The following is a 23,977-nucleotide window of genomic DNA, read 5'->3' on the forward strand; positions in this document are numbered from 1 at the left end:
AATAACATAAACTTAATGGGTCTAACACTTGATTAATGGACGAAATCAAGTTTATATTATTCAACACCCCCCTTAAACTTGATTTATCATTCCAAGTAAGCTTCTTAACTTGATAAAGTGTTCTTGCTTAAGCGGCTTGGTGAAGATGTCAGCTACTTAGTCTTGAGACTTCACATATTCTATATATACATCCTTTCTTGTTTTTCTTGTTATGCACTTCCTTATGTAGTGGTAATGGGTATCAATATGTTTTCTTTGATCATGGAACACTAGATTCTTTGCTAGAGCAATAGTTGACTTATTATCCACAAAAATCTTGGTCAGCTCTTATTGTGACATGCCCAACTCTTTTAAGAAATCCCTTAGCCATACTGCATGACAACCGCATGAAATAGCTGCTATGTATTCTGCCTCACAAGTCAAAAGAGTGACTATCGACTGCTTTTTTGACTTCCAAGTGAAGGTTGTATTTCTCATGAAAAACACAAATCCAGTGATACTTTTCCAATCATCTTCATCTCTAGTCCAATCGCTACCATTGTAACCTACAAGCTTATAGTCATTACTTATTGAGAACAATAAGCCAAAGTCAATAGTTCCTATATAACGAAGAATTCATTTTGCGGCCTTGAGATGAGTAGTGGTTGGAGTCTCCATGTATCGACTGATGAGTCTAGTAGCATATAGAATGCCTGATTTGTGCACATCAAATATCGCAAACTACCCACCAAACTCTTGAAATTATTAGCATCCACCTTTTCTGCCTCATTGAACTTTGATAACTTCATCTTGTACTCCACCGTTGTTCAAATTGGCTTGTAGCTATCCATCTTGAATTTCTTGAGCATCTTCTATGTGTAGTTTTGTTGTGAAATGAATATTTCATCTTCCTTCTGCTTTATCACAATATTAAGTTAGTATGACATTAGTCCAATATCGATCATCTCAAACTCATTGATCATTGCTTTCTTGAACTCTTCAAACATACTTGGATTACTTCCCGTGAAGATCAAGTGATCCACATATATGCACATGATCAAGATATCTCTATCTTTGATCTTGACATAAAAGATATGTTCATGTGGGCACTTTGTGAAGTTATTTTCTTGAAAGTACTTGTCAATGAGATTGTACCATGCTCTCGATGCTTGTTTTAGTCCATAAAATGCCTTCTTTAGCATGAGAACTTTGTCTTCTTCTCCTTTCACCTTGTATCCCAACGGTTGCTCGATGTACACTTCTTCCTCGAGGACTCCATTCAAGAAGACAGACTTCATGCCCATTTGATGAATTCTCCACTTGTGTTGAGCTACAAGAGAGAGTATTAGTCTTATGGTCTTTAGGCGAGTGACCGGAGCAAACACATCATCATAATCAATCCCAACCTTTTGACTATAACCTTTTGCAACTAGTCTTGCCTTGTATCTTTCAATTTCTTCCTGCATTCTTCTTTGTTTTGTACACCCACTTGACACCAATACCATTGTGCCCTTTTGGAAAGGAGATGAGTGCCCATGTGTCATTCTTCTCAATGGATCTAATTTCTTCATCCATTGCATCTCTCCATCTTTTATCTTGCATAACTTCTTCAAAGTCCACTGGTTTACAATCTTCAAAGAGGAAAAATAGTATGATATTATCCAATCTCTCACTTCAATCATAAAGATTTTGGAGGGTTATTGTGTGTGACACAACCCTTTCACTCTCAAGAGATGACAAAGTGTCTTCGTGAGTGGTTGATATTGATAGAGTGAGCTCTTGCTGAACATATTGATGTGTCTTTTCTTCTTCAAGTGGAGGAAAGAAGTTGTATTCCTTTTCATAAGTCTCAAATTCCCATTATCATTCGTTAAACACAACATCTCGACTGACTACCATCTTCTTATATTGTTTGGGTTGTACAACTTGTACCCTTTTGAGCTTGAACCATAACCGATGAAGATGAATCTCTCACTCTTGTCATCAAGTTTTGTTCTTCTCTCGTTTGGGATATGAACATGAGATATAGTCCCAAAAACCCTCATGTGAGAGATACTAGGCTTTCTTCCACTCCATACTTCTTGTGGTGTCTTTTCCCATACACTTCTTGTCAGAGATCGATTGGATAGATAAACTGCACGTGCCACAACTTTTTCCCAAAATTCTTTTGGTAGTTTCTTGCTTTTGAGCAAATATGCTTTGAGCCATATCAAGGATCATTCTATTTTTTCTTTTCGCCACACCATTCTGTTGAGGAGAACTTGGAACCGTCAGAGGACGTCTAATTTCATTCTCTTCACAGAACTATCGAAACTCTTTGGAAGTGAATTCTCCTCCTCGATCAGTCCTCATGGCTTTGATCTTTCGACCACTTTCTTTCTCCACTACAGCTTTGAACTCCTTGAAGGTGGAAAAGACTTTTGATTTTTGCTTTAAGATATAGATCCATGTTTTTCTTGAAAAATCATCAATGAAAAATGAGGAAATAGTTATTTTTACCTAGTGAGCTTGGGTTGATTGGCCCATAGGCGTCAACATGTATTAGCTCGAGCGACTTCTTAACTCTTAAGTTTGACTCTTTTGGAAAACTCATTCTAAATTGCTTGCCAAGTAAACTCGTTCTAAACCTTAGTAATAAAAATTTAATTTTTATTATATATTAAATGCATCTTATTTTTTGACTTAAAATTCTATAAAATAAAATTTAGATTTAGGCCAAACTTATATTACTCCATAAAATCCGTTGAAAGGTGAAAATAATTATCCTCCACTTACATATATCTCTAACACTATTCCAACACGACTATAGGGACATTTGGTTCAATAATTTGTTATAGGTGTCTTTGCTTTTGGTCTCCACCTTGTCTACGTAACAGTCATCAATATATATATATATATATATATATATATATATATATATATATATATATATATATATATTAATCAATGGATTTTCTTAACAACACGTGTAATAATTTTTTTATCGATAAATATTAATTTTATTAATGAAAGAAATCAAACACACATTTTTTCTTCTTTCTTAATTATTCAACCCGCATTTTATCTTCTATGCAAAAAAAAAAATGTAACTTTCAAAAGCATAATTGTTGAATTGACTCTTTTTGTTATCAAAACTTAAAAAATCATCCGATGAGTTTTCCTCTTTTAACTTGTTTCATATGAAATAGATTCAGAAATTTCCAAGTATTCATTTGTTTAAAACAAATAAAAAAATGAAGTCAATCACTCTTTGAAGTCAGTTTCCCAAAATCCAGGTGTTAACCAATCAACACATCTAACTAATTGATTAAAATAAAAACACAAAGCTCCTTCTCTATTTTAATCAATTAAAATGTTCTAGATTTGCCCCTGGCCAAAACATATTTGATAACAAGGTGATAGATGGAAAGGGCGAGAAGAGGAGAGAGAAATCTGAGCGAGTGTGATTTTTTGCAAACGAAGAAAAGCTTCTATCAGAAGTTTCAGAAAAAAAAAAAAAAAAAAAACTTCAATTTTATCAACAACCATTGGCTGAATTTTAACGAAAAGTAATCAATGACTAGAATGAGATGTAAAAAAAAGGAGGGGAAATTTTTTAAGTAAAGATGACATGTGTCCAGCTCAAGCTTGTTTTATTAATGGATAGCGATAGAGAGATGCACAGGCCAACTCTTTTTGTCTTTTATTTTTTTGGATCGTCTGCAATGCATTTACAACAATTTCCCTTAGGAACTTAAAACTCTAATTATATTGATATAATATTTTAGTAAATATGATGTACAAATTTATGTCATGTTTGTTTTCATTTCTATTTGTTTTTGGACTCACGATTATATGAATTATATTATACTTTTAACAATTCAAGCTACGGAAATGAAATATTTTGGTATGGATTAATTTTATAGATAGACGGATACTATTTTCGAAATATGTGTTTGAAGTTAATTAATTAACTAATATATATATATATATATATATATATATATATATATATATATATATATATATATATATATATATTTGTCAATGTGTGTGTATATTGATAATTATAAAAAAATATTTTTTTTAAAATAGATCATTTTTGAAGGCTAAAGCCCCTTTATTATAGTGAGTTTCATACCGTAGATAAAACTTGCTGTAATACAGACGACTTATTTTACTGTAATTGTTTATATATGTATGTTTACTCATAAATTATCAGTGACTTTTCCCTTGGTATTATTGAGAACAATCTAAATACTGAAAACAGAATCCACTATATATTACCCTTGAGTTACAGATGGATATATCCACTGTATTACCGAGGGCTTTCTATTTTACTGTAATTGTTTTTATACAGAGGAATCACTAGCTAGTTTTTGATAAGTCGTTGGTTTACAATGAACTTCTTAGATTACGGTGTCCACTATAATAGCGAGAATTCTTGTAGTAAAAGACAATAATAGTGAAGCGAAGAAGAGGACCATAGTAGGTATGCATAAATTTATAAAGGCAATTATGCAGAATAATAAATATAGGTTTATTGTTTTTGTACTTCCCTGGATCGTTTTTTTTTTTTACAATTATCACACTGATGAAGTTAGATTTGTTTTTTTAATAAAACTGAAGTTACAACTTAGACCTTATGCATAATACTCAAATCCCCTTATCATAGACTAGAGCCTTGTCAAATTGAATTTAGCTACTGATTAATATAAGTGCATGGACATATATCTTTGTAGTGGAGGCTGAAGAAAATATAATAACTTTTTCAACATTAACTTCAACAGATGACATTCTTTTCTGTAACAATAATTTTTTTTGAAGATTTTTCGTTTGCGTTTCTTTATCGCTCTCCTACATTAACTTCAACATTAAGGAGGAAGACTTTTTCAACATTAACTTCAACAGATGACATCCTTATCACTTTATACAACAACCATAAACCAAGGAGGAAGACAATATGGTAGATCTCAGGCCTGACAAAACTCCTACACATGTTTATCACCATAAAGGATTTAGAGAAAGCCACTGACCAGTGACCACTTTAACATGAACAGAATTCTTGAAAAGGGAGATCAAGGTACCGTTTACAAAGGCATGCTCTAGTAGATGGTAGAATTGTTGCCGTGAAAAAGTTTAAGGTGCAAGGAAATGTTGAAGAATTTATCAGTGAGTTTGTCATTCTTTCACAAATTAACAATAGAAATGTGGTCAAGCTGTTAGGATGTTGTTTAATTTGGAGACAGAAACTCCCTTGCTTGTTTAAGAATTCATTCCGAATGGTAATCTTTTCCAATATTTACGTGACCAAAATGAGGACTTTTCAATAGCATGGAACATACTTATGAGAATTGCCACTGAAATTGAAGGATCTCTATTTTACTTGCACTCAGTTGCATATCTCAACCCATTTATCAAAGAGACATCAAATCCACAAATATAATATTGGATGAAAAGTATAGGGCTAAAATAACAGACTTTGGGGCATCCAGATAATTTCCATTGAAGCCACTCATCTTACCACAAGGAGGACTAAAGGTTCACTAGAGTGTAACCTCCTGTATTTTCCTTCATGTTTAAAGGGGGCAAATTGCTCGTTCATTAGAAATGTTTACATCCATATTGGCGTGACAAAACAATCCATTATCCATCCATATTTTAAATATCTCAGGTTACATTCTTTATCTCCTCTCTCTCTATCAATAAAACTCAGTTTACATTCTCCACACTAACATAGTTAGGGTGATCAGAAAACTGTAATTAATGGTATGTCTCAGTTAGCTGGAAAGAGGTACTATTATCTCATAGTTTTATTTTTTTCCGATTAGAATTTTATATAATTTTAAATTTAAATAATAATATTATAGATTTATTTCTATAAGGATATTAGCCTCTATAAGAATGTTAGTGTTTACTGTGAGTGCCAACTAACTACTTTTATGATGGTTTTATTATTATTATTATTATTATTATTATTATTATTATTATTATTATTATTATTATTATTATTATTATTATTATTATTATAATTTTAACTGTCAAAAATTGTTTCAATAAAGTGCTTAATACGTTGGAGCAATCTCCAACAAATAAAAATCGACCTGATCAAATCATGATAAATGATACAATATTCTCATTATGACCAACAATGATATCAAGTGTGCTTCATGGAAGACAAACAACATTCTCAGATCGAATGCTTTGTAGAACCTAAACAACACCCAAAGCCAAAAATCAAATCATGCATCTTGTAGCCAGATCAACAGTGTGTTCCCCATTCCTGTCAAGTTGCAAGACAAACGTAATGGTCATTGTGCCATTTGCAAACATCAATCAACTTTGAATTTAAACAACGTTCAAACACCAGCTAATTAAAAACAAATTTGACATCAATTTCAACTCATTAATCCATTCAAGTATTTCTCCACTAACCCCTTTATACCTTGGGGTGTGCTAGATAGCCGGTGAACCTAGAGGGCCTCGAAATGCTCCCATGTCGTCGTTTGGTGCTGTGCCGCTATGATTTGCTTGTGGTCGCAACGTGGTTTGGTGATGGTCCTTCTGCTGCGTCAACAATCACTTCACAAAGATCCTCCACATAATGATAAACTGTGTTTGTTGTGGAATTATAAACACACTTTATAAAAGAAAAATTATGGGCTATTATTTTATAAGATTATTTGATGACCTAGTAATAAGTCAGCAAAGTATTAGAATTATTATTATGTTGTCAATTAAAATTGTTATATAATAGCAGAAAAAATAGATTTTTTTTAAAATTTTAAAGGAATTAGAATTAAAAAAGAATCTTTAAAAGATTAAAAAAAATATAATAAGAACTAAATTGTTATTTAAGTCAAATAAAAATTATTAAAAATATAAAGGAATTAAAGATTTTTTTTTATCTTTACTTTTTACCGTATACCCCTAAAAGGCTCACTATATTAATTCCAGATAGTATCACGTGAAAGTTCTTTTTAGTACGTCGTCGTTTTCTAATTTTCTGTTTCAGGCATGACCTTCAATAATTTATCATGGCCATCCCACCAGTTCATCTAAGTCAGTCAAATTTGGATAACTTTTAAAAAAGAAAAAAAAACGATATGTCAAATTATCAAAAGGAATGGTTGAAATGGGAGTGGAAAGGAGACATCATATATAATTTTATTATTAAGAATTAAAGTTCATGCATGCATGTCATCAATATCCGTCAAATAGGGATCACTTTATATAAAGAAGTGGCATTTGGGCCCTTTAATGGATAAAAAGAATCCTTTCAAAAGAACAAATTATTGATATGTTACGGCAATTGCAACTTTTACTCTCCCTGTTTTGTTTATGTACTCCCCTTTCAAATTTGTTTACTCAAAATATCCTCTTATCGCAAAATAGATTTTGGAATTTATTTACACTACTCTCTGTGTGATTTGATTAAGATTAGCATTTATTTGCAACGACATTACAGTTATTGTTGTAAATATACAAGTGTGTGATCAACATTTGACACACATTACACAATTGCCAAACCTAATACATTCAAGGAAATTTAATTTTATAATGGCACAGGAACTGAACTATTTGAAGTCTTCTGGTCTCTGATGGGTTTCACTTAAGTTGCAGTATATTGACATGCATCTAGACTTGCTTTCATATAAAATCATATATAGTTTTCTGTTAATATTTAACATTTAAATATAATCTAATAGCAATTTTTGTTTACAGTTCTCATTTTTTACATTCATCAAACATTTCATAAGAGTTGATTCCTTTATGTGTGTATTAACTATTAAGGCGCATAATAGAGTGAATTTTTAACACACATTTTCATTTTCTTCATTATTATGCACCAAGGAAGTATAATTAGTTCTGATGATTTCATTACTGAGCATTTAATTTTTTTTATTTATTTATTGGTTAATTACTATTCATTCATTTATTATATTTATGATTTTTTTTCTAAAAAAAATAGCATTCACAGATAAAAGTTTACTTAAAAATGTACTACTTTCTAACTCGCAAAATTATTTACAGTATGAAAGAGAGACATGTCAATCATATGATATGCATTGACCCTCAAAGAAAAGAAAAATATGATGCACCCATAAAAATAAAAAAAATAAAAAAGCTATGGTCTCTTATTATGGAGGGGCAAACCCCCTTGATACACAATGAAGACCAAAGGATGAGAGCACACACAAGAAGTGGTGGTAGAAGTTTAGCTAAAGGTGTCATGATGAAAGCAGCTTCTAAGTTGAAGGTTGTTTTGCACTTATTAAAAAAACTCTTGATATTATATTAGAATTTAATTTTTAATAATCTAATTTAACTCTACAAAATCATTCTTTTAAGTTATAAGTTATTTTCCACTTATATACACACTCTAATTATATTACTAATTAATATAAGATTTTCAATACTAATTCATATGATAATGAGGAGGACATTTTGTTCAATAATTTATTGTAGTATTTTAGGTATCTTTTGCTTTTTGGTCTCCACCTTGTGTTCGTCTACATCAGCCATTAACTTTTTGTAGAATTACTGTCTTCCTATCAAACTACTAGCAATAGCAACGTTAATCAACTCAAACGTGTTTGAGAACAAGTTGACTTAGACGAGTCTTCTTGGCAATACAAGACGGGAGCATAAATATCCATCCTCTACCCTGGAAATTAAATTAATGCACCCTCTTCAAAAATTAGAATCACTCCTTTTTCTCTGCTATAGCCAGAAATGGTTCTGAAACGTGTTTATATGGTCATTTTGTTGATATGGTGCATATATCCATTAGAATCTGTAATACCGCCGCATCGGTATCGGAATCAGAATCAGACGATAGCACGACACGGTTGCAATCCAAAATGTGGAAATGTTACTGTTTTTTTCCCTTTCGGAATGGACGATCCCAAATGCTATGCAAGCAAGCCGTTTGAAATAGAATGCAGACACAATAACAATACTTCTCAAGGTCATCGGAAACCCGTACCCTACCTCAAGTATATAAGTTTGGAGGTAACCCTACATATTTGATTTTTTTTTATCAACAAGATAATCAAGCCCCCCCTAATCTTTTCATTCTTCTTCTTTTTGTTAATCACCCATGCATCCAACCTTAAATCTTCAGGTAATGTACATTGATATTCAAGACGGTACGGTTGGGATCAAGAATCCGATTTTCCATCTTGGTTGTGGCAAGACAATTACAGGCATAAATCTGGAAGGCAGTCCTTTCGTGTATTCCCAGAATTACAACTCATTTGTCGGCGTAGGTTGCCAAAACGCCGCCATATTGTCGTCAAACGACACGATACTTACAGCTCTTACAGCCTGTGTGTCGATGTGTTACGACGACCTCGAAAAAGGCAATGACATCGACATTTCGAGTTGTCGTGGCTCCTACTGCTGCGAGACTTCACTGCCGCCGTATCTTTCAGCATACAACATCTCAACTGAAACCGTGGAAGTGAAAAGTAATATCAAAGCAGAATGCTCAAATTACTTGCTGATTAGAGCAGAATATAGTAACTTCAAGTACGTGTACGATGAGTACAATTCCAGTTACTGGGTTCCCATTCTTGGAGACCTAAAGAAACAAAAAGATGTTCCTGCGGTGCTTGAATGGGAGATTCCGATTCACACGCCCAACAATTCCTTCCCTGAATTCCGTACAGATGGCAGCTACAACTGCAGTTACACTAATGTCACATCTTCACTATATTCACAATCGGGTTGGAGATGTTCTTGCAGAGATGGCTTCGAGGGAAATCCCTACATACAAGAAGGCTGTAAATTTGTAGGTATGACCCCTATTTTACCTACTAGTACAACCATCCTTCACAATAATTTAGTTAATTAAATTTAATTTTGATTAATCATTTAGTTAAAATTTGTATATCTGTTGTTTTATATATAAAAAAAATAAAAGCTCACATAATTGATAGGAAAAAAAAAAGAGAGATGAGTGATTAATATAATTAATAATATAATGTGATAACAACATAGATAGAAAAAAAAAACAATAAATGCCCAGAATAAAAAAAACAATAAATATCATAACTCAAACAATACACACATGAAAAAAATATTAATAAATTATTTTATTTTCTTATCAGTCAATTATTGATTACTAATTTTTTTATACCAACACGTTATTCTCTCTCTAAATTTTATGTGAAAAAATTAAAAGAGAGTTGTCTTCCATCGGCACATTTTAATGTGCATGCATGCCAAGTTCTATTTGATAAATGAGAAAAATCTTATATTTACAATAGATTTTAAATAATAAAAACAATATATTAAAGAATGTACATGTTCTTAGCTAATCTCTTAAGTGCATACATGCATCTTACAAAGTCACTTACAACATCTGTATTGCAACTACTTATAAACAAAAAAGATTTATGAACATCTTAACTTATTTAATATTCAGGGAGAGATAAGAATAAAATAGATAGAAATATAAATATACTAACTTTTTATAGATAAAATATACTACTTAATTAATTAATTACAATATTCTTTCTCTAAATATTAATTTATTAGTTGAAAAGTAATTAAGTGGAGAGAGAGAAATAAATAATAATGTTGAAAGAACATATAAATTATTGATGAATTTAATATGGTTAATTAAACTAACTAATTTTCTTAATACACTCCTAAGATTCAAGAGGGTTTCGTACATTTAGCAGCAGTGGATTTCTCGCTCAAAGGACAACAACGAGGACTATGTATGAAAAATGGGTGATTTGAATATTCTTAGAAGTGATGACAACAAGAACATGACTACACAAAAGAAAATTTGTTTTTGTAAAACATACATAAAAAATTAATTAAATATCAAAACATACATATTTTTTCATTATTTACCAAAACATATATGTTTGTTATTTATGGTATAAATTCGGATTTTGGAGATTCAAATTTACACTATTTTTTTTTCAAAATTTTGTAGAAATCCATTGAGGATTCAGATCATCCCAATTTGAATTATCAATGTGAAATTTTTATTTTAAGAAAAATTAAATTTTTAATAGATTTAAAAATAATATAAATAAATAAAAATAATAAAATTAGAAAATATAAAGAATATTATGTTATAAATTTTTAGTTATCATGTAGATACTTAAATAAATTATAAACTTAAAGCACTTGAACTTTTGAATTTTTCTGGAGTTCAATTTTTATTTTGTTGGCTTTTTTATGTGTATTAATTAAAAAATGAAAAAATTAATTAATAATCTTAAAAAAAAGCAGAAATTATTTAAAAAAAATAAATTGATAAAAACATACCATGAATAAATAATTGTTATATCTCAATTATCACTTTTGTACTACGTAAATAACTGTTACACATAATTTATTTGAACTTGATTTTGGCATTTCAGCTACGGGGGATTCCGAGCTTCGAGACAAAAGGAAAACTCGAGAAAAGTGGGCCATAATAGGTACGCCTGAAATGATAAATATACTTTTTTTTTTCTTAGTTCATTAGTGGAAAGGATGTAATTAATCTGAAATACTAACGGAATGGAATGGAAGTAAAGTCTCATTATTTTCATTAAAAATTAAATTTTTATAGTACCTAAATGACTCGACCTTAATTTTAATACATCAAAGAAAAGTGTGCATATAAACAAGTCGAAACTTCACCATCTTCAAACTATATTAAAATGAAACAGGTTTTTGAGCTGAACGGGTTCACTTAAATAAAACAAACTGATTTTTCAAATAAGTTTCGCTTGAATCAAATTGGTTTTAAAATTAGTTCAATTCACTTAATAACCAAATTGTTTTTTCTTTCTAAAATAAAAAATTCTTTTATGAAAAAAAAAATTTTCTAAACTTGTTCAAAACTGATTCGATTTTTAAAATCGGTGTAAAACTACTTAGAAATCAATTCAACCCTCAACCTATTTTAAAATTGGTTCTCAAATTTGGTTTTAAAAACCGAACCGTTTAAATTAGATTGGTTTAATTATTTTTCGGAACCAATTTTGACACACCCTTATTAAACACTCGTGTATAATCAGTTGGTTATACAAAGAGAGAAGTGATTTTTGGGGGAATAATTATACATTTTTGGGGATTTGCGTATACTTTTCCTTTTATCATTACAAATATTTACTTTCTATCTCTCATAATAATCACCATGTTTAAGAAAAAAAATTATACCAAAAATAATTATAATTTTTATTTTTGAATGTCAACTTTTTAATGATATCTCTTATGATATTTATGATATCAGCTGCAAAAATAAAAACAAAAAAGGAATTAATAATATTTATTTATTTATTTTTTAATATGTGTTAAAATAACGTATAATAATAATTATAATGGGATAGAGGGAGTATTATTTTATATATTAAATTAAAAAATTTTATGTTCATCTTGATTAAAAACTGACCTTTCTCATGTGAGGAAAATCTCATGTATCAGAAGAATATTTTTAAAAATAGAAAATTTTAAATAAAAATCATTTTTAGGCATTAGTAAATATTTTAATTATTAATAATATATTGTATTACATGAAATAGATAAAAATGAAAAAAATAATATATTTAAAACGAAGAAATAAATTATGAAAATAAATTATTAAAATTGAGGCAAATCATTTTATTAATATATATAGTATATAAAAGTGTTAAAATTAAATTCAAATTATAATTTATTTTTTTAAAATTTTAGTTTATCTAAAATGTATTTTTCATATGAAATTAAATTTAAGAAATTCTATTTAAAATTAAATAAAATTAGAAATAAAAAATAAAATTGACATTCAATGCATAAAAGTCAAATAACTTAATAAAGACAAAAAAACTTATAAAAACAATCTCCTTTAATAATAAAAACTCAAAATCAATAATATCATAATATTTCCTATATAAACATATAACATAGAATAATTCTTCAATATGCGCATCCATTTTATATCATTTTCCCTAATCCTCTAGAAGAGCTCGTGCTAAAAAAAAGTAATTAAACATATTATATTCCTCCTTACCAATTTAACGGGAGCAATAAAAAAAATTGATTTTTTTTGTCAAAAAATAGAAAAATAGAAATAAATTTGAAGTTTGTGACAGGCACCAAAATGAATATATAAATTGAAAACTGAAGCAGATTAAATCAATGCAATACATGGGTTTATATAAATTATATTTTCTTATTTTTATATTTAGTTTTTTAAAAATATAGATATACTTAAATAAAATTATCAATATTTAAATATTTAGTAACATAGTACTATTGATTTTTTTATCCTTAAATATTAATTGTTAATATTGTTATTTTTTATCAACTATATATCCGCATACTACCCGTAGTTGTTGGTCTTTCACACACGGCTCTTGTTATTTACACCCCATTTTTAATTAAGTACATCTCTGTACTCTCCTTTCTACATCCCAACTATTCATTATACCATTTTTCTTTAAAGATGTACAACCCTTTTGCTTTTTAAAAATATATTTTCAAGATTAAATATATCTATTTCAGAAATATATTTCCATAATTATAATTATAGTTTCAAAGATACATTTCCAGAATGATATATATTATCCCAAAAAGATATTTTCAATAAAAATAAATCATATCTCAATTAAAATATTTAAGAGTCGTTGAAGGTTAAGGACTGAATCGTTGACGTAAACTTAAATTAGAAAAAACATATACTTATTCTAAATGTATATCTTTGGAACTATAAATTATAGTTTTAGAGATATATTTACAGAATCGGTATATTTAATTCCAAAAATATATTTCTAGAAACTAAAAGGAAAATGGTATGATGGATAGTTGAGAGGTAGAAGGGGCATATGGGATACACTTAGCAAAAAGTGCGTGTAAGTAGCAAGAGCCTTAATACAGAAAACATGTCTACTGGAACCGTCAGAGAAAAAATGTGTAAATTTTGAACATACACTCATCTATATATGGACGGTCAAATTGTTTTAATAAATTATAATAACCATCGAGTTTAAGTGCATCGTTGATATTTATTTATCTTGTATTCTCATCTTCACATTATATGCTTCCCGTGTGTAGGTATTAGTTTATGTAAAGTGTTCTAATTCTCAATTTGTGTCAATTTAACCCTAGCTATAAGATGTAAATGTGTAGGAGTTTCTTCAAGCCTCGGAACCATCCTTTTACTCCTCGTTTTGTGGTGGTTGAACAAATTTGTAAGGAAAAATATAGAAAAGAAACGCAAGGAAAAATTCTTCAAACAAAATGGAGGATTGTTGTTAAATCAAAAGCTCTCTTCAGGAGAAGCCAATGTTGACAAAATTAAACTCTTTACTCTAAAGGACTTAGACAAGGCCACTGATCACTTTAATATAAATAGAGTACTCGGAAAGGGAGGCCAAGGTACCGTTTACAAAGGGATGCTAGTAGATGGAAATATTGTTGCAGTGAAAAAATTTAAGGTCAACGGAAATGTTGAAGAATTCATCAATGAATTTGTGATTCTTTCACAAATTAACCATAGAAATGTGGTTAAGTTGTTAGGATGTTGTTTGGAGACTGAAATCCCATTGCTTGTTTATGAATTCATTCCCAATGGTAACCTTTATGAATATTTACTTGGACAAAATGATGACTTACCAATGACATGGGATATGCGTTTGAGAATTGCCACTGAAGTTGCTGGAGCTCTATTTTACTTGCACTCAGCTGCTTCTCAACCCATTTATCACAGAGACATCAAGTCAAGAAATATACTATTGGATGGGAAGTATAAAGCAAAAGTAGCAGACTTTGGTGCATCAAGAATGGTTTCCATTGAAGCCACTCACCTCACTACTGCAGTTCAAGGAACTTTTGGATACATGGACCCTGAATATTTCCATACTAGTCAATTAACAGATAAAAGTGATGTCTACAGCTTTGGAGTGGTTCTTATTGAACTTTTAACTGGACAAAAACCAATATCCTCAGTGAAAGAACAAGGACTTCAAAGTTTAGCTTCATATTTTCTTCTTTGTATGGAGGAAAATCGTTTGTTTGATATTGTTGATGCAAGAGTCATGCAGGAAGGGGAGAAAGAAGACATCATTGTAGTTGCCAATCTTGCAAGAAGATGTTTACAGTTGAATGGGAGAAAGCGACCAACTATGAAAGAAGTCACATTAGAATTGGAAAGTATCCAAAAACTGGAAAACCAGTGTAATGCACAAGAGCAACAAGAAGAACTTGAGCTTGCTGGAAATGAAGATAGCCAATTTTGGGCTGCGTATTCTACAACTTCGACTGCAGGGCAAACTTCAGACAGCAAAACATCAACCTTGGAGATTATGCCTATTCTTATCAAATAATTGTTGAATTTTCTTAACTTGTTTTGTTGTGTGTAAAATTAATAATAATAAAATAAAAAAACATTTTGGTTAGACACATGGAAGAATGTAACGTTCAAAAGCATAATTATGGTATGATAGAACCTTGTTCCTTGTAAGCTATTGAAGGAGGCAGCTTAAAACTATGAAAAATAGCCAATCTTTTTTATCATGACTTAAATAATCCTCCGATGAGTTTTCATCTTTTTATTTTGTTTCGTAATGAAAATAGACTCAGAATTTTCCAAAGAGATTCATTTGCTTAAAACATAAAGGAAATGAAGTCAAGACTCTTTGAAAGCTTATTACCACATCCCACTCACTTTCCTTGGCATATTTATCTCAACTCTCCGAAGCTTATTATTTGATAGAGATAACTTGCAGTGTATAGTACAAAGTACTAACAAATACGACACAACAAAAATTAAGATCTTTACAACTCTTATTATTCTAAAACCTACGTAAAATGCCTATGTTACAATTAAATCAAACCATTTCTGGGGTTTCAGAGAGGAGGCTACATGTCCAAGGCAAAATTTCTCATCAGATAAATAGAAACGATAGAACACACCATAATCGTTCTCTTTTCGATGAATGGTCACCATGAAATTTTAGCCACCCAGAACAATAATGATCAATTTTTTACAAGAGCCAAAAGTCTGTAGCAAAAAAGATATCAACATCATCACCCCGTAAAAGATAAACACATGCTTTAGTACAACCATGTATTTTTACAAGTTCAGGAAGAAAATTTTCCAGGACAAGATCATCACTTATATAAGACAGCATGCATAATCAGTTTTGAACTTTTGTGAAGTAACTGCAAATGATGATTGATTGACCTAAAGTAGTTTCTTGTGGCAAGTAAATGCAACAAAATGATCCGGAAATAATTATACTTACAAAACAATTAATCAAGATGCTTAACTATTATTAAGCTGAACTTTTGAATATCAGGCTCTTTCTATTATACTACCAAGGGTGTTCAACAGCTTTTTAAGTTAATTCAAAGGAAATATATGTTAGTAACTTGGATCCTTCCTGATCGATCACTTGTATTTTTAGGATCTGCTTTACAAAAATCCTTTGAGATTGGTACCCCAATAAATCACTCTAACATGCAAATTTAACTAATGAAGATTGTTTTCTTTGGAGTAAAGCGAATAAAAGCAGTTCCTAGATTGTTTGAAGGGAATTTTCGTGCGACTATGTTAAGAATAGATAAATAAATGGATCAACCAGCTTAGTTGTTCTCCTACGCCACTTTGGCTTGCTGTTATATAATTTCTTATCCTCCCTTGGATGATGTACTTTCGCCTCTAGCATCTTTTTAACACATTACTTCTTTTTATTTATTTATCAAAAGCACCCAAAAAAGGAAAGTTCATTGGTCATAAAGTCCATATTATTAAACAAATGTCAAAAGAACCATGCCTGACAGGTTTATCGAATAAAATGTTTAAATTTAAAATTTCTGGAACGTTCAAATTGCCAATTCTCAACAGCTTTTGTAGCCATTACATTTAGCAAATCATGAATGCTTCGGCATAATTTACTAAATAATTCTTCAAACAAAATATTAAATTTAAGCAAGATTTTTTCAAGCTACAAATAGAGCATCCTCTAATCATGTTCGGCACCAGATGAAGTGAATGAGTGAGAATAAGAAAACAAGTTGAAAATTAAGGAAAACATTCTAAGGAATTCAACAGCCTCTTATGTTTATTCTAAGGAATTCTATGTTTGTGACTTAATTAGATCGTTCATGATGATCACTTGTAAATTAATTTTCAAGATCTACTTGACAAAAGGCTATAAGTATCTATTAATATCGATAAATTACTCTAGCTAGCATGCAAATTTAACCTATGAACATTGATTCCTTTAGAGCAGATTAAATGTATAAAAGCATGAGTTCCTTGATTGTTTGAAGGGAATTGCTATCAGTGATAAATAAATAAATTAAGCAGCTTAGTTGTTCCTCTAAGCCACTTTGGCTTGCTGTTATATAATTTCTTATCCTCCCTCGGATAGAGGTACGTTTGCCTCTAGCTAATATCTTCTTTTTTTTTATCAGAAGCACCCAAAAAAGGAATAGTCCTAGATCATTCAATCTGCATAATTATCAAACAAATGTCAAAAGAATCCCCTGCCAGACAAATTTATTGAATAAAATTCAATAGAATCCTATTTTAAATTTTAGAAAATAAAAAATATATATTAAAACCTACAATATTTTTAATACAAACAAAGCAATTTATTAGCCAAAGGCTGGCTAAAATGTAGCAAGATCCAGATAGTAGTTGCAAACAAACTTGGCAATACTTGCAATTAATTAGTTGTTTCTAACGTCTAACCTGGAAGTTAAACACAGCACACCCTCTTCAAAAAATTAACTAGGATCACATTCACTCCTTTAATTAGCTAGCCAGAGATGGTTCTGAAACTAGTTTAATTTATATCTTCCCATTTTGATGATACGTCGCATGTACCATTAACATGTGCACAATATCAAAAGTCACATGATAGCACTATAATGACACAGCTCATGTTGTCCTGATTCAAATGTGTCCATTTATGACTTGACAGGACAAGTGGCCACATGCCGACATGTCTTCGTACTACTATTAGCATTTATGCCAAGAAATTACTTAGACGAATGACGAATGTTTTCCTTAAATTATTGAGGGTAGGTTGCACGCGTACAATTGTTCATTTCTATTTAAAATGTTGACTTTGACCCAGATCCACTACACGCACAAAACAGAACAAGTTATTTGCTAAAGTCAGGCTAAGGTTGTTGCAAGATCCAAATAATTGCATCATAAACAAACTTTTCAATCACAGACGATAATTCAAAGTTGTTTTCTGCACTATCCCCTATTTTTCATCCTTTGAATAATGAACACTAACAGAAAGCACCGGTAATAATATTCAGCATATATATAGAAAATATCTTTTGTTCAAGCACAGGACCATGAGGAGATCTCTTTCAGTATATATTGTTTTATTGTAGCATTGTAATTGCCTTTGTTTTTTGTCGTTCCGTCTACATCAGTCATTAATTTTTGTATCAAACTACCGAACTACTACTAGCAACGGTGAGTTATTCTAACGTGCGCGTGGGACTAAGTTGACTTAAGTCTTGCTAGCTACCAGTACTAGTTTTTGAGTTTTAATAGAAAAAAATGGCTAGAAATTACTAAGACCGGAGCATAATCCGTTCTCAAACCCGGAAACCAATTAAACACAGTACCCTCTTCAAAATTAGCTAGCCAGAGAAATGGTTCTGAAATTTGCTTATATCAAAGTAATTTTGATGATATGGTGCATGTATCCATTAACATCTGCACAGTATCTCGATGAGACTATAACATCCTCGCAGTACGAGAATATGACTATAGCACGACCAGGTTGTGATAGGAAATGTGGAAATGTTTTCATTCCTTTCCCTTTCGGAATGGGCAGGGAAAATTGCTATGCAAGCTCGTGGTTTGAAATAGATTGCAGAAACAATAATACTACTACTAATTCATCAGGTGAACAGAAACCTTACCTCAAATACATAGATTTGGAGGTAAAATTCATTGATCTCTGGAATGAGGCTTTGATCATCATGAACCCTATTTATCAGAGTGGGAAGAACTGTGAAAGGAACAAGACAGGAGGAATAAATCTGAAAGGAGGAAGTCCTTTTGTGTATTCCGCGCGTTACAACACATTCCTGGCCGTAGGTTGCGGAAACACTGCTTCTTTCTGGTCAAACGGAGAGGAAGTTAGTGGTTGTGCTTCCATGTGCAATGGCGATGACCTCATCAAAGTTGATAATTGTCGTGGCAGGTAATTTTTATTTTATTTTTTCTCATTATCAATTAACTCATCTTATAACATGTTATTCTTATGACAGAAAATGCTGCGAGGCGTCACTTCCGCGGTATCTTTCAGAATATAACGTGAGTTTTGAAGGCCAAGAGTGTGCTTACGGGCTGATTATAGCAGTTAGGTTGGGTTACTGGAATCTGACGATTAAGGACGTAAAGCATTTAAATGAAGTTCCTGCAGTGCTTAAATGGGAGATTCCATTTGACACTTTTTACTCTAACATTTCCTTCTTTCGTGACCCTGATATTGTATCCTGCTACGACACTTATCTTAAACATTCACTAAACAACTCTTCTCAGTCTTCTGGTAGACGGTGTCATTGCAGATATGGTGCCCCCCCGGCCAATCCCTACATCCGGGGAAGCTGCTTAGGTGTGGCCCCTTAACATATTATTTTACTTATATTTTTGAATCCATAAATCATAAAAAAAAATATCTTAAACATAATTAAAACAAATCAGTTCAAAAATATTCTTAAAGTAGTTATAAAAACTAAGGAAGTTACCAAAATTTATATCCAATTACAGTTAGAAAGTTTATACTTTTATTTTTAATTATAATTTATTTTATAACACTAATGATAATCAGGGTCTTTGGTTTTTAGGGTGCATCCTCTCCCTAGTACTTTAATGCTTGTTGTTAATTGAATCACACCTAGCTACCGAATCAATCTTGATTTTTTTTTTAACTGTTATCAGTTCTTACTTTTAGTTTTTTTTTTTTAAAAATCAATTTTCTACTCTATGTAACTGTTATAAGTATGTTTTAACTTGATTTGGTTGACATTTCAGGAGAAAAAAGGAAAACTCGAGTAAGGTGGGCCATAATAGGTATGTCTGAGATGATAAATATACTTTTTTTTCTTAGTTCATTAGTGGAAAGGATGTAATTAATCTGAAATGAAACAGGTGTTCATACAAACTTAATTAAGGATGTAATTAATCTGAAATGATAGTACCTAAATGAATCAACTTTAAGGGTTCGCATATAAACTAATTGAAACTTTACGATCTTCAAACTACACGAAATGAAACAGGTTTTTTTAGCCGAACAGGTTCACTTAAATAAAATCAAACTTATTTTTCAAATAAATTTCCCTTGAACCAAATTGGTTTTAAAACTAGTTATTTACTTAATAAACGAATTTTTTTTTCTTTCTTAAATAAAAAATTCTTTTAAGGAAGAAAAAATAATTTATAAACTAGTTCAAAACCCATTCGATTTTTAAAATCGGTATTACTTCGAAATCAATTCAACCCTCGGACCTGTTTCAAAATTGGTCCTCAAATTTGGTTTTAAAAACCGAATCGTTTAAACTAGATTGGTTTAATTTTTTCTCGGAACCAATTTCGACACACCCTTATTAAAGAGTTGTGTATAATGAGTTGTATACAACGAGAGAAGTGATTTTTTGGGGAGTAATTATGCATTTTGGGGATTTGCGTATACTTTTCCTTTTATCATTACAAACATTTACTTTCTATAATCATCATCATGTTTAAGAACAAAAAAATTATAATTTTTATTTTTGAATGTAATATTAATATTTTTTTACTATATCTCTTATGATATTTATCATATCAGCTGCAAAAATAAAAAACAAAAAAGGAATTAATAATGTTTATAGTTTATTTCTTTATTTATTGATTTTTTAATATGTGTTAAAATAATCTATAACAATAATTATAATGGGATAAAGGGAGTATTATTTTATATATTAAATTAAAATTTGTTATGTTCATCGTGATTAAAAACAGACCTTTCTCATGTGAGGAAAATCTCATGTATCAGAAGAATATTTTTAAAAATAGAAAATTTTAAATAAAAATCATTTTTAGGCATTAGTAAATATTTTAATTATTAATAATATATTTTATTACATGAAATAGATAAAAATGAAACAAATAATATATTTAAAACGAAGAAATAAACTATGGAAATAAATTATTAAAATTGAGGCAAATCATTTTATTAATATATATAGTATATAAAAGTTTTAAAATTAAATTCAAATTATAATTTATTCATATTTTAATTTTTAAAAAATTTAAGTTTATCTAAAATTTATTTTTCATATGAAATAGTGTATCAAGATTTAAAACTTAACCTAAATTAAAAGTTGAAATTAAATTTAAGAAATTCTATTTAAAATTAAATAAATTTATAAATAAAAATAAAACTAACATTCAATGCATAAAAGTCAAATAACTTAATAAAGACAAAAAAAAACTTATAAAAACAATCTACTTTAATAATAAAAACTCAAAATCAATAATATTATAATATTTTCTATATAAACATATAACATAGAATAATTCTTGAATATGCACATCCATTTTATATCATTTTCCCTAATCCTCTAGAAGAGCTCGTGTTAAAAAAAATTAATTAAACATATTATATTCCTCCTTACCAATTTAATGGGAGCAATAAACAAAAATTTATTTATTTTGTCAAAAAAGAAAAAAAAATAGAAATAAATTTGAAGTTTGTGACAGGCACCAAAATGAATAAATTGAAAACTGAAGCAGATTAAATCAATGCAATACATGGGTTTATTTAAATTATATTTTCTTATTTTTATATTTAGTTTTTAAAATATATATATATATATATATATATATATGTACTTAAATAAAATTATCAATATTTAAATATTTAGTAACATATTACTATTGATTTTTTTTATCCTCAAATATTAATGGTTAATATTGTTATTTTTCATCAACTATTTGCATACTACCGGTAGTTGTTGGTCTTTCACACACTGCTCTTGTTATTCACACCCCTATTTTTAATTAAGTACATCTCTGTACTCTCCTTTCTACATCCCAACTATCCATTATATCATTTTTCTTTAAAGATGTACATCGCTTTCTGAAAATATATTTCTAGAATTAAATATACCTATTTCAGAAATATATTTCCATAAATATAATTATATTTTCAGAGATACATTTCCAGAATGGTATATGATATCCCAAAAAGATATTTTCAATAATAATAAATCATATCTCAATCAAAGTATTTAAGAGTTGAGATGAATCATTAGCGTCAACTTGGATTAGAAAAAATATATACTTATTTGGAATGTATATCTTCTAAACTATAAATTATAGCCTTAGAGATATATTTACAGAATAGGTATATCTAATTTCGAAAATACATTTCTAAAAAGTAAAATGGAAAATGATATGATGGATAGTTGAGAGGTAGAAGGGGCCTACGGGACACACTTAGCAAAAAGTGCGTGTAAGTAGCAAGGGCCTTAATACAGAAAACATGTCTACTGAGACCATCAGAGATAAAATGTGTAAATTTTGAACATACACTCATCTATGGTCGGTCAAATTGTTTTAATAAATTATAATAACCATCGAGTTTAAGTGCATCGTTGATATTTATTTATCTTGTATTCTCATCTTCACATTATATGCTTCCCGTGTGTAGGTATTAGTTTATGTAAAGTGTTCTAATTCTCAATTTGTGTCAATTTAACCCTAGCTATAAGATGTAAATGTGTAGGAGTTTCTTCAAGCCTCGGAACCATCCTTTTACTCCTCGTTTTGTGGTGGTTGAACAAATTTGTAAGGAAAAATATAGAAAAGAAACGCAAGGAAAAATTCTTCAAACAAAATGGAGGATTGTTGTTAAATCAAAAGCTCTCTTCAGGAGAAGCCAATGTTGACAAAATTAAACTCTTTACTCTAAAGGACTTAGACAAGGCCACTGATCACTTTAATATAAATAGAGTACTCGGAAAGGGAGGCCAAGGTACCGTTTACAAAGGGATGCTAGTAGATGGAAATATTGTTGCAGTGAAAAAATTTAAGGTCAACGGAAATGTTGAAGAATTCATCAACGAATTTGTCGTTCTTTCACAAATTAACCACAGAAATGTGGTTAAGTTGTTAGGATGTTGTTTGGAGACTGAAATCCCATTGCTTGTTTATGAATTCATTCCCAATGGTAACCTTTATGAATATTTACTTGGACAAAATGATGAGTTACCAATGACATGGGATATGCGTTTGAGAATTGCCACTGAAGTTGCTGGAGCTCTATTTTACTTGCACTCAGCTGCTTCTCAACCCATTTATCATAGAGATGTGAAGTCAACAAATATATTATTGGATGAGAAGTATAAGGCAAAAGTAGCAGACTTTGGTGCATCAAGAATGGTTTCCATTGAAGCCACTCACCTCACTACTGCAGTTCAAGGAACTTTTGGATACTTAGATCCTGAATATTTTCATACGAGTCAATTCACAGAGAAGAGTGATGTCTACAGCTTTGGAGTGGTTCTTGTTGAACTTTTAACAGGACAAAAACCAATATCCTCAGTGAAAGAACAAGGACTTCAAAGTTTAGCTTCATATTTTCTTCTTTGTATGGAGGAAAATCGTTTGTTTGATATTGTTGATGCAAGAGTCATGCAGGAAGGGGAGAAAGAAGACATCATTGTAGTTGCCAATCTTGCAAGAAGATGTTTACAGTTGAATGGGAGAAAGCGACCAACTATGAAAGAAGTCACATCAGAATTGGAAAGTATCCAAAAATCAAGAAAACAGTCTGCTTCACAAGAACAACATGATGCTGGAATTGATGAGTGCCAATTTTGGTCTGTGATTTCTCCAACTTCAAATTTGGGGGAAACTTCGGATAGCAAAGCATCAACCTTGGAGATTATGCCTACTCATCCTAATCATTGAACAATTCTCTTAACTTGTTTGTATTGTGTGTAAAATATATACCGATTTGGTTATTAGACACATGCAAGAATGTACGTACCTTTTATAATA

At 30.2% G+C, this 23,977-nt stretch overlaps 2 protein-coding genes, 1 long non-coding RNA gene and 1 pseudogene across 3 annotated transcripts; 3 read left to right on the forward strand and 1 right to left on the reverse strand.

The window, feature by feature from the left end:
• Positions 1-4,258: 4,258 nt before the first annotated feature.
• LOC112997737 (wall-associated receptor kinase-like 6) lies at positions 4,259-5,667 on the forward strand (annotated as a pseudogene).
• Positions 5,668-6,074: 407 nt separating this feature from the next.
• LOC121172810 (uncharacterized) lies at positions 6,075-6,597 on the reverse strand. Its single transcript, XR_005886482.1, has 2 exons — positions 6,404-6,597; positions 6,075-6,241 (listed from the first exon to the last, which is right to left on the reverse strand). It is a non-coding gene; the product is annotated as an uncharacterized lncRNA (long non-coding RNA).
• A 1,872-nt stretch (positions 6,598-8,469) lies between these two features.
• Positions 8,470-15,466, forward strand: LOC100799320 (wall-associated receptor kinase-like 8). The gene is made up of 4 exons (XM_003534737.5): positions 8,470-8,973; positions 9,086-9,758; positions 11,346-11,405; positions 14,080-15,466. Exons 1-4 carry the CDS (start codon positions 8,695-8,697, stop codon positions 15,273-15,275), a joined length of 2,208 nt encoding a protein of 735 aa, XP_003534785.2. The 5' UTR covers positions 8,470-8,694; the 3' UTR covers positions 15,276-15,466.
• Positions 15,467-18,272: 2,806 nt separating this feature from the next.
• LOC100799848 (wall-associated receptor kinase-like 1) lies at positions 18,273-23,977 on the forward strand. Its single transcript, XM_003534738.5, has 4 exons — positions 18,273-19,133; positions 19,201-19,547; positions 19,967-20,005; positions 22,701-23,977. Exons 1-4 carry the CDS (start codon positions 18,577-18,579, stop codon positions 23,885-23,887), a joined length of 2,130 nt encoding a protein of 709 aa, XP_003534786.2. The 5' UTR covers positions 18,273-18,576; the 3' UTR covers positions 23,888-23,977.

This window comes from Glycine max, chromosome 9, assembly GCF_000004515.6.
Source record: "Glycine max cultivar Williams 82 chromosome 9, Glycine_max_v4.0, whole genome shotgun sequence".
Lineage (NCBI taxonomy): Eukaryota > Viridiplantae > Streptophyta > Magnoliopsida > Fabales > Fabaceae > Glycine > Glycine max.

Bases quoted from the DNA above. Each gene is read 5' to 3' on its own strand.
- LOC100799320 (XM_003534737.5), top strand. From the start codon at position 8,695: ATGGTTCTGAAACGTGTTTATATGGTCATTTTGTTGATATGGTGCATA. The intron at 9,759-11,345 runs GTATGACCCCTA...TTGGCATTTCAG, and splicing joins AGAAGGCTGTAAATTTGTAG to CTACGGGGGATTCCGAGCTT. The intron at 11,406-14,079 runs GTACGCCTGAAA...GTAAATGTGTAG, and splicing joins AGAAAAGTGGGCCATAATAG to GAGTTTCTTCAAGCCTCGGA.
- LOC100799848 (XM_003534738.5), top strand. From the start codon at position 18,577: ATGGTTCTGAAATTTGCTTATATCAAAGTAATTTTGATGATATGGTGC. The intron at 19,134-19,200 runs GTAATTTTTATT...TTCTTATGACAG, and splicing joins GTTGATAATTGTCGTGGCAG to AAAATGCTGCGAGGCGTCAC. The intron at 20,006-22,700 runs GTATGTCTGAGA...GTAAATGTGTAG, and splicing joins AGTAAGGTGGGCCATAATAG to GAGTTTCTTCAAGCCTCGGA.